Source organism: Conger conger, chromosome 15, assembly GCF_963514075.1.
Source record: "Conger conger chromosome 15, fConCon1.1, whole genome shotgun sequence".
NCBI lineage: Eukaryota > Metazoa > Chordata > Actinopteri > Anguilliformes > Congridae > Conger > Conger conger.
In genome coordinates this window covers 29,050,271-29,066,500 of record NC_083774.1, presented here as the reverse complement: position 1 = coordinate 29,066,500, position 16,230 = coordinate 29,050,271, and the positions used below count along the sequence as shown (strand labels likewise).

The following is a 16,230-nucleotide window of genomic DNA, read 5'->3' as shown; positions in this document are numbered from 1 at the left end:
CGGTCTCCCTGCCCCCGCCGTCAGACCTCATCCAGACCTCTCCGCGCGCCTCGTCTGCCGTCGATGTGTCAGGCGCGGCTCCTTCCGACGGCCTTAATTGCCTTTCTTTTGAAGACTGTGTACTTAGCTGAGATAAGGATTCGGGGACCGCCTCTGATTGCTTGTTAACAACAACGTCGGCCCTCGAGTGGGCTAAGAAGCCGCCACTTCTGACGACTCGACTGCGCGCATACATTATCTCATAATGGAGCTCTCTCTGCTGTCTGGGCACTGACCCTGAGGGAGGACATGGCCTGGATCAGCCTGATTTGGCCTGGCCCAGCCTGGCCCAGATCATATAGCTCTGGGCAAGGTTCAGAGCATACATTAGCTCAAAATTGGGATGATCTTAGGGGAAGGAAATGGCCAGTTTGGCCTGGCCTGGCCTTGCCCAGATAACAGATAGCTCAGCTCTGGGCATACATTATCTCATAATGGGGCTTCCTCTACTGTCTGAGCATTGGCCCTCAGCGAGGCATTGGCCTGGATCAGCCTGGTTTGGCCTGGCTTGGCCCAGATTACCCATAGCTAGGCTCTGAGCATACATTACCTCATAATGGGGCTCTCTCTACTGTCTGAGCATTGGCCCTCAGCGAGACATTTCATTGCGGTTTGGCCTGGCCTGGCTTGGTCCAGATAACAGAGCAGGCTCATTCCTCATGGACTGATCTCAGGTCTGGTCCATTGTTTCCCCTCAAACGATCCCCACCTCTCGGGTTCTGAGACCGAAAAGACCGGGGCGACGTTTATTACCCGCCGTGTTCTCGACGCGCATAATCACCCCCCCCAACGTCGCCCGCGGGAACCCGTCTAAACATAGCCGAGCGTTTCGTCCTACGCGTGGCGGGGCGCAATTACGGCAGCTCTTTATTAAATATGATTCTCGGTCCTTCCCCTTCATCAGAACCCTTATGAAAAACACATCTGCTCATCAGACGCCCTGGTCTAAAGAAGACAACTGAGTGTTCATCAACTGCACACTCTGTTCCCCCGGAAAACCACCGCAGCGGCTCTTAGCGCTTATTAGCATCCGCGAAAACAAAGCCCGGGAAAACAGCACCGTGAGCAACGCGCCGCCAGCTCCCCCCCTCCGCTCACCTCGGATGCTCCTCGCCGCTTAATCCCTGTCGTGCCTCCGTGCGTCCCGAGCCGTTCGGTTCTGGACGTACTCGTATTTCTCCCTAATGCCTTTTCAATCAGGCTGAAATTATCACATTTTCTTTAATCTGGTGCTCGGCACAAAATAACCATGACAAAGCACGTACGACATCTCACTGCGATTCGTATGTAAACAACTCCAGCAACAGCGACTACAATTCCAAAGGTAACAAAGCATTTTTTTGGTGGAAAGCAACCACTTGGTAAACTCTGTACCGGAATGAAAGAAAGTATTAAACCGATCAGACTGTGTGTTCTCCAGGGAAGACATTATTTTGATTGGTCCAAATCTGTCGACAGCGCAAGATATTTCAGAGGGAGGAACAGGGAGAGAGATACTTTGAGATGGCAACAGACAGAACTAAACAAAAGAAACAAAGAGAAGACAAACGCGGAGAGAAAAAACAAAACATTGCCAGAGTGAGAGAGGAAAAGAATCTGAGATGTAGCAACTGAAATGAAAGGAGAATTAAAGAGAGAACAGAGCAGAGAAGTTCACTCTGTGAATCCGGAGAATCGGGTCTTTCGGCAGGTGATGTTTTGGAGACCGGCCTGAAGCGGAGTTTGCGGCGAGAACTGGCGGGGAAAGAGGAAAATTATATCAAAGGCTTGGGGCCGTTACCCCTGGCGACCGGTTCCCCGTAGCTGAGATGGATACAGCGGTCCACTGCGTCTCCCCGGGGAAAGCCACTGAGGGGGGGGGGGGGGGGGGACATCGGAGGCCGCAGGTCCCAGGTGACAGTTTCGGCGGGATCTCTGTCCGCCAGCGCGAATCTGTGCCTGTACCCAGATGTCCACGAACGAATCACCCGCAGCGAACACTGCGATGTTTACACCGCAGTTACTAAAAATGGACGATGCCTCTGGCCATAGGCCTGCTGTGTGTGTAAACAACGTTAGCGCTAGCGACGGGGCGGGCGTTAGCGATCAAAACAGAGCACGGTAATTAAGCCCCGCTTTCGCCATGGGAGCCATTTGGGAAAAGAAAAAACATACGCCGCCAACAAAGCGCATTGTACATTTCCATATTTAGGTGTTGGGGTTTTTTCCGGTTGTTTCGAGACAGGCGCTCGCCGCCGTTAATGAGCGTAATTACAGGCCGGGGGCAGTCTGCCGTGCGCAGCGCCGCTCTCTAATGGAGGGCGTCCATTGTCCCGGCTCTCTTTTCACCGGGGTTTGAAATGAGCCTTTTCCGGGGATGCGTGTCGAGCCAGACCCTCTCCCCTGCGCTCCAGTCCCGGAAAGAACCTCCGCTCTCGCCTGGCGGAGATCCAGCGGCTCGCATGTCACACGGAGAGCGGCCGACCGAAGGAAGCCTGCCCTTTCCCAGAGTACGAAACGATTCTTATTATCCGGCATCGCTACAGGAGCGAACCCTGGAGGTCGCGAGAGTTACGGGCGGTTTTTACGGGGAGTGCGGAGACCTTACGAGACGGTCGGCGGAGTGCAATTCGACGGTGTGTGTGTGTGTGTGTGTGTGTGGGGGGGGCTTGGGTACGAGACGTGTGTGTGTGTGTGTGTGGGTGGGGGGGGGGCATGTACGAGACGTGTGTGCTTCAGAGCCGGCCCGTTGTCTCTTCTAATCAAACGAGTTGAGATACAGAACACTGGACTCCTGTGGCCAAAAAGCGCCATTATGTCACACAAATTATACATTCCCCGGGAAGCCGGGCGCGCATTTGGAAAGAAAAACAATCAGCCTCGGTGTGCGTGAGAGTGGTGAACGAGCGAGGCTCGAGATGTCCGCGTACGGTTCTAACCCAAGGCTTTGGGCACTGTTTTCTTTCTAAATATCTGGCTTCAAAGTTCTGAATGACTCAATAAAAAAAAACAACCACTGCCCACCAACCGCGCCCCCCACACACCCATTATGTACAATTGATAGTGCACATCCATTCTCCCCCTTTCCATTTTCTGTTTTGACCGATACTGTGTTTACAAACAGCTCGTATTTATGCATTCACGTACATCTCACCGTTCTTCATTTTCTCCAGAATTCACTGGAGAACGGTCATCAGCATCATCGCCATGAAGGCTGTCATGCTGGGAACAGGCAGAATAGGCAGCGGCTTTTAATTGGCGCTCCATCTGTCACTCGGCACCGCGAGCACCAATCACCCGCAGCACAGCACAGCCGTAGTGACTAAAGGTCCAATAAGGAGGTCATTCCCACTGACCAAGTCTGGTCTGTTGAGGATGAGGTAATGTCGATTGGCTTGCGAGGCAGGAGGCCGAGGTTCACTCCCCGTGTCTGCTGTGCAGAGCTCGCCACCTCCTTATTCGCCAAGTAACTGCAAGAACACACGCCAAATGGGCTCTTTCATCTCCTATATACGAGAGTACAGACCGGCCACGGCGAGGCTGACACATCTCTCCGGTGCTGTTATCTCCGGGTAATTACCCGGCATGCCTTATTCTGCTGATGCCACAGAAAGGAGGGCGAAGACTTACAACCTGTGTCTCTCTCGTTCAGACGCTGCCCGGAGGAGAGGTAATGCCTACCATCAACCCACCGACAAATAAGATTATTCTTCATATGAACTGAAGCTGGGCTCTATTGCATTTTTCATGGGTTTACCGGCTTTAGCACCGTTACATCACTAACACTATAACCCGACACCCATTTGCTACTTAAAGCACTACGTTCTCAATATCCCTCTAGCAGCTAATGCGGCTCTTAACTTTACATTGTAGGTTTCTGTATTGACAGCTAACGTCAAGCGCTACGTTGGGAATCAGCTCCGTACACGTTTCCTAAACCCGCATTCACGATTTGTGGGTGGCTCCAGATAAGAGCATCTGCTGAATGCCCAAATGTAGTTGTCTCTCGAGACATTAGGGTGGGCCTGTGGGTTGGATCAATGAGCAGCGAACGGTTTCATTTTTGGCAGGAGAAATCAGAGATCACAGCAAAGTCGGGAATCTGAGCAATAAGTAGAAAGCGGACTGTGGGCTGCCATTGTGGAATAAAGCGGGGGCTAACATATGTCACAGTAACAGAATTTGACTTTTTAAAGAAAGTTGGACGTCGAGAAAAAGTTAGTTTGGAAGCCGAGCGACTCGTGGGAAATCGGGAAGGATGACGTCAAGGACTTGAAAGTTCAGCATCTTGCCGCAATATTGTGATGGTGACTAAGGCTTCAGGATTCAACATGGGCTGAGATCGCTGGTGTCATCAGTGACATAATAATATGAACGAATCAGGACATTTCATGATAGCATAACATTTTAATCGGTGTGAGCCAATAACTGACAGCACACAATAGCACCACCCAACATGAGGTCCCAAAGGCTCACAACACCATCAAGATTGTATCAATGTGCACTGCAAAATAATTATGTTTTAACAAGTGTTTTAGTCTTGCAATGACACTTAAAATCTTTTTAAATATATTCATAAAAATATTTGCTTGTTTTAAGGCACTATTTGCTGGATAAGTGAAAGATTCTTACCCCATTTCTTTTTGTCTTTTTTCGCAAATACGTAATAAAAGTCAAATTACTGTATATCGAATCAGAAAAATAAAATACTTGTTGAAACTGACTTTTTTTTTGGTTTTCACAGTGTGGCACTAGTCAGCATCAGTACTGTACCCAGAATGCTTATTATGCACCTGGCCTGTGTATTTTAGTGTCTGAAATTGAAAGGGCGAGAGGAAATGAGTTTAAAGTAACGCCGGAATACGTAAACGGCCTTTTCTCATTTTCTTGGTCTCAGACGGGAGAGACGGGAGCAGCCCAGACATGCTGAGGGCGTGTGGTGTGTTTGAGGGGGTTATATTTAGAGCAGGCAAGAGGGCCGGATTCCTGGCTCTGCGGTCAGCCCCCGAGATGGCAGCCGGGGACACAGGGGACACAGGGGACCCTGTGTGTCCCACTAATCCGCCCCGGTAATGAGAGGGTGCCGTCCGCTGCGGTCATTACCACGGAGACACACACACACACACAGACACACACACACACACACACACACACACGCACAGACACACACACACACACACACACACACGCACACATACATACATACACAGACACACGTTGTCTCTCACACACACACACACACACACACAGACACACACACACACACACACACACAGACACAGACACACACACACACACACACACACACACACACATATACATACATACACAGACACACGTTCTCTCTCTCACACACACACACACACACACAGACACAAGCACACATACACACGCACACAGACACGCACACACATACATATACACACACACAGACGGATTTGCAGATACATACACACAAACAGATCCGCACACACATACACACGCATAAACACACATACATACGCACGCACACACACACAGAGACACACACCCAGACACTCACACACACAAACTCACTCAATCAATCACACATATGCACGCAGACACAGATGCACACAGACACGTACATGAACACATTCACAAACATACCCGCACATAAATATGAACACTCATACACATCCAACATATTCAAACTCTTTCTCTCTCACACACACACACACACACACACACACGCACACACAGAAACACACACACTTGTTCTCTGACAACGTCAAACTGATTCACTGACCGTCTCTGGGTAAGACTGTTTTGACTATTCCCTCATGGTCCTGTCCGCAGACCGGCCGTTCCCACAGAGCAGTGATGTCATACTCATGGCTTTCACACCAACTGCCTCTGATAGAGAACAGTCACCTCCTTACTGCCTTATTGCAGCATCAAAAAATGCCTGTAGGACATGGTCTCACACACACACACACGCACGCACGCACGCACGCACGTACATACACACATACACACAGCTAAAATAGGGGTTTCATTAGATTTCACCCTTCCCCTCCCCTAAGTATTGCGATATTCAGTCCGGAATATGCTGGAAAACATGAATCACCAAATGGATTCGTATTTGACGTCGGCGTAACGGCCCAGGGGCGGGTAACATCGGAGCTGGAGTGGAGTGATAGGGCGTGGAGGGGGGGTGTTGGAGACACTGACCTGTCTGTTCCTCTCGTCCATGATCCGGGTGATCTGTATCTTCTTCCGACCCATTTTGGCGTTCCGTGTTGTCCTCCTCCTCCTCCTCCTCTCCCTGCCGACTCCCTGACGCCCCCCTGAAGATCGGAAAAACTCCCAAGCTTGTCCTCGCTCCGCTCCTCTAGCGCATTGTCCGCGTTCCCTGGCTTTTCCGCGGTCCGGCTCCCCTCCACGCAATCTGAAACAGGAGAGGGTGGAGGGGGAGAGAGTCAGACCCAAGAACTGTGTCACAGGGCAAGGAGGCCGCCATGTCCCACGCAAACAGGGGCTTCCTGGGAGAATCCTCAACCTCCCCTAGCCAACCACGCCCCCCCCCCCCCCACACGGAGCCCAGATCCACAGCACACACAGGCAGAGCAGCGAGAATCACAACGGGGGTTTCCCCCTCACCTAAGCCCGCACCGCCACCGCCCAGAATGTCATTTAGTAATAATTTGCTATTTAGCTGACACTTTTATCTCAAGCGACTAACAGTTGGTTAGACTAAGCTGGGAACAATCCTCCCCTGGAGCAATGCAGGGTTAAGCGCTTTGCTCAAGGGCCCAACGGCTGTGCGGATCTTATTGTGGCAACACCGGGGCTTGAACCACCGACCCCCCGGGTCCCAGTTACGTACCCCCCCCGTATAAACAACAGCGCTGTTTTCCACCGTGCCGTCGCAGTGGCAAGAAGCGCCGTGTCCGTTTCGTAACTCTCCGGCGTCCCGTGTCTGCTCAGACGAGCCCGGCGACCCCGCGGCCCAATCCGAAACGCGGGCCGCCAGAAACGATCAGGCCCGCTCACGCACCACCGCTGTTGCTCTGAGTTACATCAGCTGGGACACAGCGGGGACACACACGCTGTCATAACACTCCCTCATCCCGTTAAACACATCGCGTTTCATCGTGCTAACGTGCTAACGTGCTGCGACGCGGTAACGGTAACCCGCGCCGCGTCTTCAGACCCGCTGCGACGCCCCAGCTCGACGAGAACGTACCCGCCACTTAATATTTTAAAAAGATATTGAAAGAGCACCTCGGGTCACGCTGTAAAACAACGGTTACCTCACGATCGTCGTTTAACATACATCCCGCAGCGTCGGACGTCAGCGCATCAATACATCGGGTTGAGATTAAATTGAATTGTTTCAGGGTAAATGGACCGAGCATATGAAAATTAATCCCAGATTGAATCAAAGGGCTTGGCTGGACGCACCAAGAACACATGTCTTTACAGCGTGTCCTTTTGTTTCACTGGGAAAATAGTCTGTCTTAAAAAGTGTCTTATTGTTTTCTTGCAAGAAAAAAAAAAAATGCTTGTTTCAAGTTACTGGCTCACCTCATTGCCAATATTTTTGTCTTATTTAGGTTTTTGCAGTGTTTTTGTCTTTCTTGGATATTTCCCTTTGGAGCATATTTTAGGTATAGCTATGTAAGAGCTATAAAAGGTTACCTTTCAAACCTTCTTGTTACAATGCCAATTGCCATTTGTTACTGTAGGGTAATACTCTTATTGATTTTGAATGATGCCCACCTTAAACAGTCCTCTAGGAAAGATTCATAAATGTTCAGCATGTCCAACCAGGCATTTTCCTGAGTTGGATTTTAACAGTTTTATGATGGGCGTCTTCAAACCTTAATTCATAAAGATCGATATTTATGGTCTGATGGAACCCTTCACCCTGAGAGAGAGAATAGAGAGAGAGGAAAGAGAGACAGACAGAATGAGACAGAGAATATAGTAGAGAAAGAGTGAGGAGAGAGAGACAAACAGACAGAAATGAGACAGAAACAATAGAGCAGAGAGAGAGAGAGAGAGAGAGAGAGAACAGAGAGATCCTACAGAGTCTGTCTTGTGTATGATCAGGAAACGAGGAAAAAAACTCACACACACTCACACACTCACACACACACAGACTCACTCACACAGACACACACACAGACACACACAGACACACTCACACACACACAGACACACTGGCGAAAGTTCACAGCTACAGTCTAGCATAATCACAGACTGTGTTGCACAAGATGGAACATAACCATGAAACTCCACCACATCAGAGCCTGCAGCAACGCGACCACTCGGGACCGCACTGGCGCGTTTGCGGTCCGGCCTGTTGCTTTAGGACCTCGACCGTACGCAGACAGGACCCGCTTCGTCTTCGGTTGCACCAATCCCGCGTCCCCTCAAAATGTGCTTACTAACCATCTGTGCCAGAACGCTCTCTGACGCAATGCGTGACTGTGGGAGAGTCCACATCTGCTTTGCATCAGAGTCAGCGCGACTACGCCACATGTGCGGTCCGAGCCAGCCCAGATTCGCTGAGAGACTTTCTCACACACGCCCCAGCCTGTGGGCAGCGTGGACTCTCCTCACTTTTCAAAACACTAGTTTTCTACTTCCCCCGGAGTAAAATCCAGCTATGGCCAGCTTGACCTTACCAGCTGTTTCAAAACATAGCCTGAGCTGGTCAAACCATGTTGAGTATGGAGCTGGTCTGAACTGTTCAACCAGATACCAGCTGTTTCAAAACCTAGCTTGAGCTATTTATTTTTTATTTTTTTAAATAACATGTTTGTTGTTACATTACATTACAGGCATTTAGCAGACGCATTTAGTTCATTGTACGTCGTTCTGGATAAATTTGTAGCTTTTTTTTTTTTTTCAGTTGACTGAAAAATGTCCGAACATACTTGCAACACATTTCAACAGTGTGTGGTCCTCCTTGGGTTAGTATGCGCAGATACTACAGGCGACATCTTTCGTTTTTTCAGCAGGGTCATGTTCATTTTAAAACATTTATTTCATCAAAAAAACACAATCCAACACACATTGTGTCCACTTGAACATAATAAATTTAGAAGAATATAAGAATATTTCATGATGTGAACAAGCTGTACTGAGATTCCAGCACTTTGAGATTGCTCTTCAGCTGTGCACTGACAACTCCTTAAGCGGGGGAAAACTCCCACTAATTACTCCCAGGGATGATACATAGGGAAAGGGCATTGGTGTCACCATCTTTTTCATGGAAACCAGAGAAGAGTTTCACCAATCCTGTAACCCGTAGACAAATCGAAGAACACTGAGGGTAATTTGTGGATGCCTTCTGACTATTCTGCCGAGACACCATGAGGGAGCCCAGAAGTATCCACCAATCACTGTTGGCATTGTTCCATTTCTTATTACCAACGGACCCTATGGCTGGTGGAGCTCCCCTCTGGTTTCCACGCGAAAGGCAATGATTACACCTGACACCCTCGATTAAACTTGACATTATATAGGTATGACCAGCTTTCTTGAATATCCAGTGTCGAAAAGTGCCTTTGAGTAACAAGTCTACTGTGTGCATGTAACGTTTGACACTGGGGCATTTCAAGCGACGTTATTCCGTAATGTCAAACTACAATGTCTGAGACGTTCAGCGGTGACCAGGCGAGCCAGGTTTATACAGTAATTCACCCTTCAGAGAAACCCGAGGCTCCATTTCCTTCTCTGTGAACGCAGGTACGCCTGGAAACAACGGCAGGCCCATGTTTCATCACGCCTATGTTTTATTCAAGCTGAGATTTGCGCTGTTCTTTGTGCAGCCATCGATGCATGACGCAAGGGTTTACATTAAAGCCGGCTAGGCACAGCACCAAGGGAACACCTGAAAACATTTACAAAAGCACGTAAAAGCGCTTCCGGCGCACAAACCAAAGAAACCGGCCGCGGGCGGTATCCGCGGCAGCTGTTCGCTCCGCGCTTTAAAGTCGGAGTACCTTCCCGTTTCGGGTTTCCTGCCCGGAGCGTATCCATGACAACACGGTTTCCTGTCCGAGCCGGCTCAGTCAGGCCCCCCCGCTTCCTGTCATAGACGACCCCCCCGGGCGGCACACGCTCACAACTTCCTGCTCCTGCACTTCCTGTTTTGACCAGCTGCTAAGGGAACAGTGTTGGACCTTTCCCCCCCCCCCGCCCGAGTGGCTGATTCTGGATCAGTATATAAGTGCTGCATTGTACCATTGGGGTTGGAAAACCCAGTTGGAAAACTGACCGGAGATCTGTCACAAAATAAACCAAGGCAGTGAGGGGGAGGGTCATGGCAGACCTTCCTGTGTCACTTCCAGACAGATCGCATCAAGACTAAACAACAGCCGAAGACACGTCCTGCCTCGTCTCTTGGTCTGGGTTACACTCCCTCTGAACGGTCATTATGCGTCCAACAGTCTTGCAAACAGGAACAGTCTGACTTCAGCTGAGCCGTCGTTCACAAAGTATCCCTTACTGACCGGAAAATAATCAAAACCAATCAAAATACAGAGGGAAAGAGGACAATGGCTTCAGAAACCAATATGGCTCCTAAAGAAACATTACATATTCCTCTGTGGCATGGAGCGCACGGTAGAGAGACATTTGCAGAGGAAAAAAGACCAAACAAAAAAAGCAGGAAACACAAGTTAGGGCTCGGAAAGCATGCCCAGCCGTAAAATCTAGCTATGCCAGCTTGACCCTCTTGAAAATTGAGCTGGTCAAACGGGTTATAAGTTGATCTAGCTGGGTCAGCCAGCATGGCCAAGCTGGTCATGAAGCTGGCATAGCTGGGCATGAGCTGGTCAACCAGCTAGTGCTGGTAGCTTGTCTGAGCTGGTAGCTGGTCTGAACTGATCAACCAGCTAAACCTTGTTCCGCAGGTTCCAACTGCTAACATTCATTGGATACTGGGCCATAGGCGAAGGCTATTCTATGCACGAGAATGAATGAAAGGCTAACAGAATTTAAAAAAATAAGGCAATGTACACTCAGGTTCTCATATGGATTTGCGCACAATGCACACTTCCATCAACAAAGCTAACAGCACAAGCTTAAAACCGCACTTGTGTCTGCACTTCCTTAGGACCAGGCATGAAATCGGATAGTGGGCATTCTTGACTGGAGAATAAAGGAAGAGAATAGGATTTCAAAAAAGTATCTGAATAAGAAAAAAAGGGTTAATTTCTCATGACGCTAATCTGGCACGCGGGTGGTCTCCGGGAGAACGCGTATCTCTCTCTCTCTCTCTCTTTTCACACTCAGCCCGTCCCTCACTTCTGTTGCCATGGCAGCTAATGGGATATAATTAATAAGGTCTACGGAAAGGGCGCGGGTGTGAAATTGTGTGGAAATGAGAGTCAGACGGCTTCTGGGGGGAACGAGGCGAGACGTTTTTAAAAGCGCGCCGTACGCGCGCACAGTACGGGACTTTTTACACCGCGTTAGCTCCCTTTGTGGAGCAGCGCTCGGGGTGACATTATCTCCGCAGAACAAAAAGAAAAACACGCACGACTTTTTAAGCACACTCCACAGAAACTTGAGACGATATGAAAAGGCGTGTAAACCGTGACATTTTCGGGGCGAAGCGGCCCCCTTTTTTGATTTTCGGTCGAGTCGAGCCTCGGGGACACGCCGCCGCGTGCGACTGATGACTTCTCCCTCATTTACACGTCTTCGCTGATATTTGAGGATTTTTTTCCGCTCATCAGCAACACGTCTTCAGACCTGATCTAAGCCTCGCATTTACAGATTCACAGTGAGAGACAAAGGAGGGTTTAAGGGTGGGGAAGAGGCTTGGTTTCCAAGCAGCCGTTTACAAAAAAAAATAAGAAAAAATAATAAAGATCCCTGCTGTCAAATCCAGCTCTGCCAGCTTGAAAATTGAGCTGGTCAAACTGGTAATCAGCTGGTCTAGCTGGGTATGAGCTGGTCAACCAGCATGGTCAAGCTGGTCATGACACTGGTCTAGCCGGGTATGAGGTGGTCAACCAGCTAGTTCTGGTAAGCTTGTCCATTTCAGAACATAGCTTGAGCTGCTCAAACGATGTCAAGCCTGGAGGTGGTCTGAATCGGTCCACCTATAGCATGCCAATCTGTGAGCTGGTCTGAACTGGTCAACCAGCTACCAGCTGTTTCCAAACCTAGCTTGAGTGGTCATGCAGGGATGAACATGCATTTAAATAGTATCCCTTCAACACATGATGACATTTCCGATAACTACAGTATGTACCCAGTGATGGCACAGCTCCTTGGGGGCCAGATTATTTTTAATAATAGTACATGCAGGCAAAACATTTTCTACAAACTATTTATAAAATATCATATCATATGAATAAGATGTATTGTAGATTTGTGTAAACAAGTAAATATGCACTAGTATTAGGCTACTAATTATTCTGTCAGTAGAAGCTGTAGACTGAAGCCGGAACTGTGCAGATACAGAATATAGACATAGGACTACTGTTGACTGAATACAGTCCTAACTTACTTACAAGTAAACAAGCTTTTTTTGCTTATTGGTAGTCCAAGTTAATGACAAATGTTGACTGCGTTGTAGGCACAGTCATAATACTTGATGCGTCTAAATAATAGTTGTTTGAGTAGCTCAGAAACTGCTGATCTCCTGGGATTTTCCCACGCAACAGTCTCTAGAGTTTACAGAGAATGTGTGTAAAAAAAATTAATTCAGTGAGAGGCAGTTCTGCAGGCAAAAACAGAAGTCAGAGGAGAATGGCTGGTTCAAGCTGAGGGGAAGATGACAGTAATTCAAACAACCACACGTTACAACAGTGGTATGCAGAAGAGCATCTCTGAACACGCAAAACATTGGACCTTGAAATGGATGGGCTGCAGCAGCAGAAGACCAATAATAATTTTTTTTTTTTTAGTGTAATAAATACCTAAGAAAGTGGTCATGAGCGTGTATACCAGGCTCCTTGGCAACAGCCCTGGTCTACGCTATAGCTCAGTGGGCCTCACTCCTGCTTCTGGAGAGCCGTAGGGTTTTGCCTTTTGTTGTCACTCAGCACTTAATTTATCGATTAAAGCAATTAATTACACAGTTAACTGACGTCACCTGGTTTATTGGGTCTAATTTGGCTGCTGATATTAAGGCAAAAACAAAAACCAGCACACCCAGCAGCTCTCCAGGACCAGGAATAAGGACCACTGATATAGATGAAGGACAGCATCGGTAACAGACGGTTACCGTGACAGCAGCAACAGCAACGCAGCATAAACAGACAGCCTGGGCCAACACAAATTTACAGTACGAAAAAAACACTCTCACGGAAAAAAAGTACAAAAGCAAATTGCATCGAGCGGAACACTGCGAGCGCGTTCATTGAAATAATAAAACAGGCGTCGAGAACACAATACAACGCCCGTCTCCGTCGCGAGAACATCGAGGCAGGGATTACCGTCTGAGCGGAGTTCAAGCCCTGCGCTGACGGCATATAAAAAAAAAACATGCGGGAGTAATGTCATAACCAGAGAACAAACTGGCCGTGTTCTGACAAGCGCTAAGTGCTCTGTTTGATTCTGAACTGTTGTTTTTCCCTCTCCCTCACACACATTCGGGAAGGTATAATGTGGCGTTTGCCTTCAGAGGTTCTTCAATGCACTGCATCAGCCTCGCGGGGTTGCCAGTCAGGATGGATTTTCAGCGGGAAACCTTTGTGTTCCCTGACTGTTCCCGTTTGATAGCGCAGGCTTTCAGGTGTTGCTTGTAAACGGCTGCTAATAGCATTAAGGCCGCACCGTGCTGGGCTGGATTTGCCGTGTGCTGTTAAAGGCAAACCACTGAGCTGTCATCCCTGGAGAAGATGAATACAATTCCCTTTTTCTATGGTAGCTTGAACCAAGCTGAACCAAGCATCTTATGATGCCCCTTTCAGACTGCTGGCTTTTCCACTGTAGAGCTGGAACCAGACTGGCTCATTATACCCCTTTCCCACTGTAGAGCTGAACCAGACTGGCTCATGATACCCCTTTCCCACTGTAGAGCTGAACCAGGCTGGCTCATGATACCCCTTTCACACTGTAGAGCTGAACCAGACTGGCTCATTATACCCCTTTCCCACTGCAGAGCTGAACCAGGCTGGCTCATTATACCCCTTTCCCACTGTAGAGCTGAACCAGGCTGGCTCATTATACCCCTTTCCCACTGTAGAGCTGAACCAGGCTGGCTCATGATACCCCTTTCCCACTGTAGAGCTGAACCAGGCTGGCTCATTATACCCCTTTCCCACTGTAGAGCTGAACCAGGCTGGCTCATGATACCCCACTGTAGAGCTAGAACACTCCCGACAACTCACTGAAAATCTCAATAAGGTGTATCTGACATACTAGATAACAAATGATGTATTGATGGGTAAATGCCTTTGTGTTTTTTATGCATGAGTGTGTGGGTGGGTGTGGGCGTGGGCGTGGGCGTGGGCGCATGTGAGTGTGTGTTTGTGTGTGTTTATTTTTTTATAAAATAATGGAATTTCTTTTTGGCAGATGGAGCAAAGGTTGCTGTGATTACCCAGCATGCATTGCCCTGCTATGGGAGAAGTGAATGATTTGCCCATAGTACCCTGCTCCAATCCTCCAGTGACCCACACACTGTGATCACACACAGGATCAAAGCAAGTTCAGACAAACATCCATCCTGCTAGCATTGACAAGACACAAGCCGAGAGAGAGAGAGAGAGAGAGAGAGAGAGAGAGAGAGAGAGAGAGAAAGAGAAAAGAAAGAGAAAAGCTGAGACATTCTCACTTTGAATTACATCATTGCTAAAACTATCCAAAGTGTCCCACCTTTCAAATGGTAGGAGTCACACTACAGGATTAGATGAAGGGGCAGCAGCGATATTCAAATACCATTTCACTGTGTGTTTGTCTGCATGTGTGTGCATGCATGAGAGAGTGTGTGTGTGTGTGTGCATGTGTGTCTGTACTTGTGCATATCGGCATGTGTGTGTGTGTCTCCATGCATTGACTTGTCAATGTGTCTGTACTTCTGACTGTGTGTGTGTGTGTGTGTGTGTGGGCACATATGTGAGTGTGTGTGTGTGTGTGTGTGTGTCCATGCATTGACTTGTCCATGTGTCTGTACTTCTGACTGTGTGCGTATGCGTGTGCGCATATGTGAGCGTGTGTATGCGTGTGCGCATGTGTGTGTGTGTGTGAGTGTGTATGTGTGTGTGTGTGTGTGTGTGTGAGTGTGTATGTGTATGTGTGTGCGTGTGCGTGTGAGTGTGAGTGTGAGAGCGTGTGCCCATATGAGCGAGTGAACTTGAGGGGCCGGAGGGGTGGAATGAGATGTAAAACCAGGAGCGGCAGGAAGCAGGAAGCGGCCCAGCGGCCCTGCTGTGGCGGTGTCTGGGTAACATAATGACTGCTGGGACACTCCTATTCCCAATAATCCATATGTGTCAGTCTGGGATCCTGCTTCACCAGGGAGGGGACTCTCCGCTTCTCAAGGATAAAGCGATGACCCTCTCTCCGCACCCGTATCCCTTTCACCGTGGAAACGACATCCTCCCTCCCAAACCTGTCATTGAGGAGTTCCGCAGGAGGTCACCGTGGGAGACAGAGAGCTACAGGGCACCAGTGAGTTTGAATATATTCATGTAAAGCCTTTATAAGAAAATGTAACAAAACAATAACAAGTCGACCCAGATGAAAAAGTCAGCTCAAGCTAGGTTATGAAAAGGCTGGTTGCTGGTTGACCAGTTCAGACCAGCTCCCAGCTTGACATGGTTTGACCAGGTCAAGCAATGTTTTGAAACAGCTGGTAGCTGGTTGACCAGCATCCAGCTCAGAGATGGCTGACCATCTCATACACAGCATGCATTGTGTTCATGGCTGTTTTGAGAAACACCAGTGAAGCGAGAGACTGTGACCATCAAAACACGTCGCCGAAACAAGGCAAAACATTCCCCGAAAACCGTCTCCGCAGCCTATAATTACAACCGCAGAAAAGCAATGGTCCTAGATGAAGCGGGAGCGGATGGCTACAGCCCTTCCGCTTCATGTTCAAACTGTGGTTCGGAAAATGAGTAAGGAGAGCGAAAAGGACTAGAAAAGTGGCGTTTAGTCGCAGCTTCGGTACCCGTCTTATCAAAGCCTGCGCTGACCTTTAGTGACGTGTGAGGAAATCGCCAGAATAATATATACTTTATTCTCAACCACTCTTTTGGAGTCCGTCTGTTTAGA

General features: G+C 48.7%; 1 protein-coding gene across 9 annotated transcripts in view; it reads right to left on the bottom strand.

Annotated features, from left to right (window-relative positions):
* The window catches only part of LOC133111338 (myocyte-specific enhancer factor 2A-like), a 94,075-nt gene that overhangs the window by 48,985 nt on the left and 28,860 nt on the right, over window positions 1-16,230 (bottom strand). For all 9 annotated transcript variants that reach the window (XM_061221573.1, XM_061221571.1, XM_061221576.1 and 6 more), the window contains exon 3: window positions 6,211-6,427. In XM_061221573.1, the coding sequence (XP_061077557.1) occupies window positions 6,211-6,264 (54 nt within the window). In that variant the 5' untranslated portion in view covers window positions 6,265-6,427. The remainder of the gene's footprint in view (window positions 1-6,210; window positions 6,428-16,230) is intronic.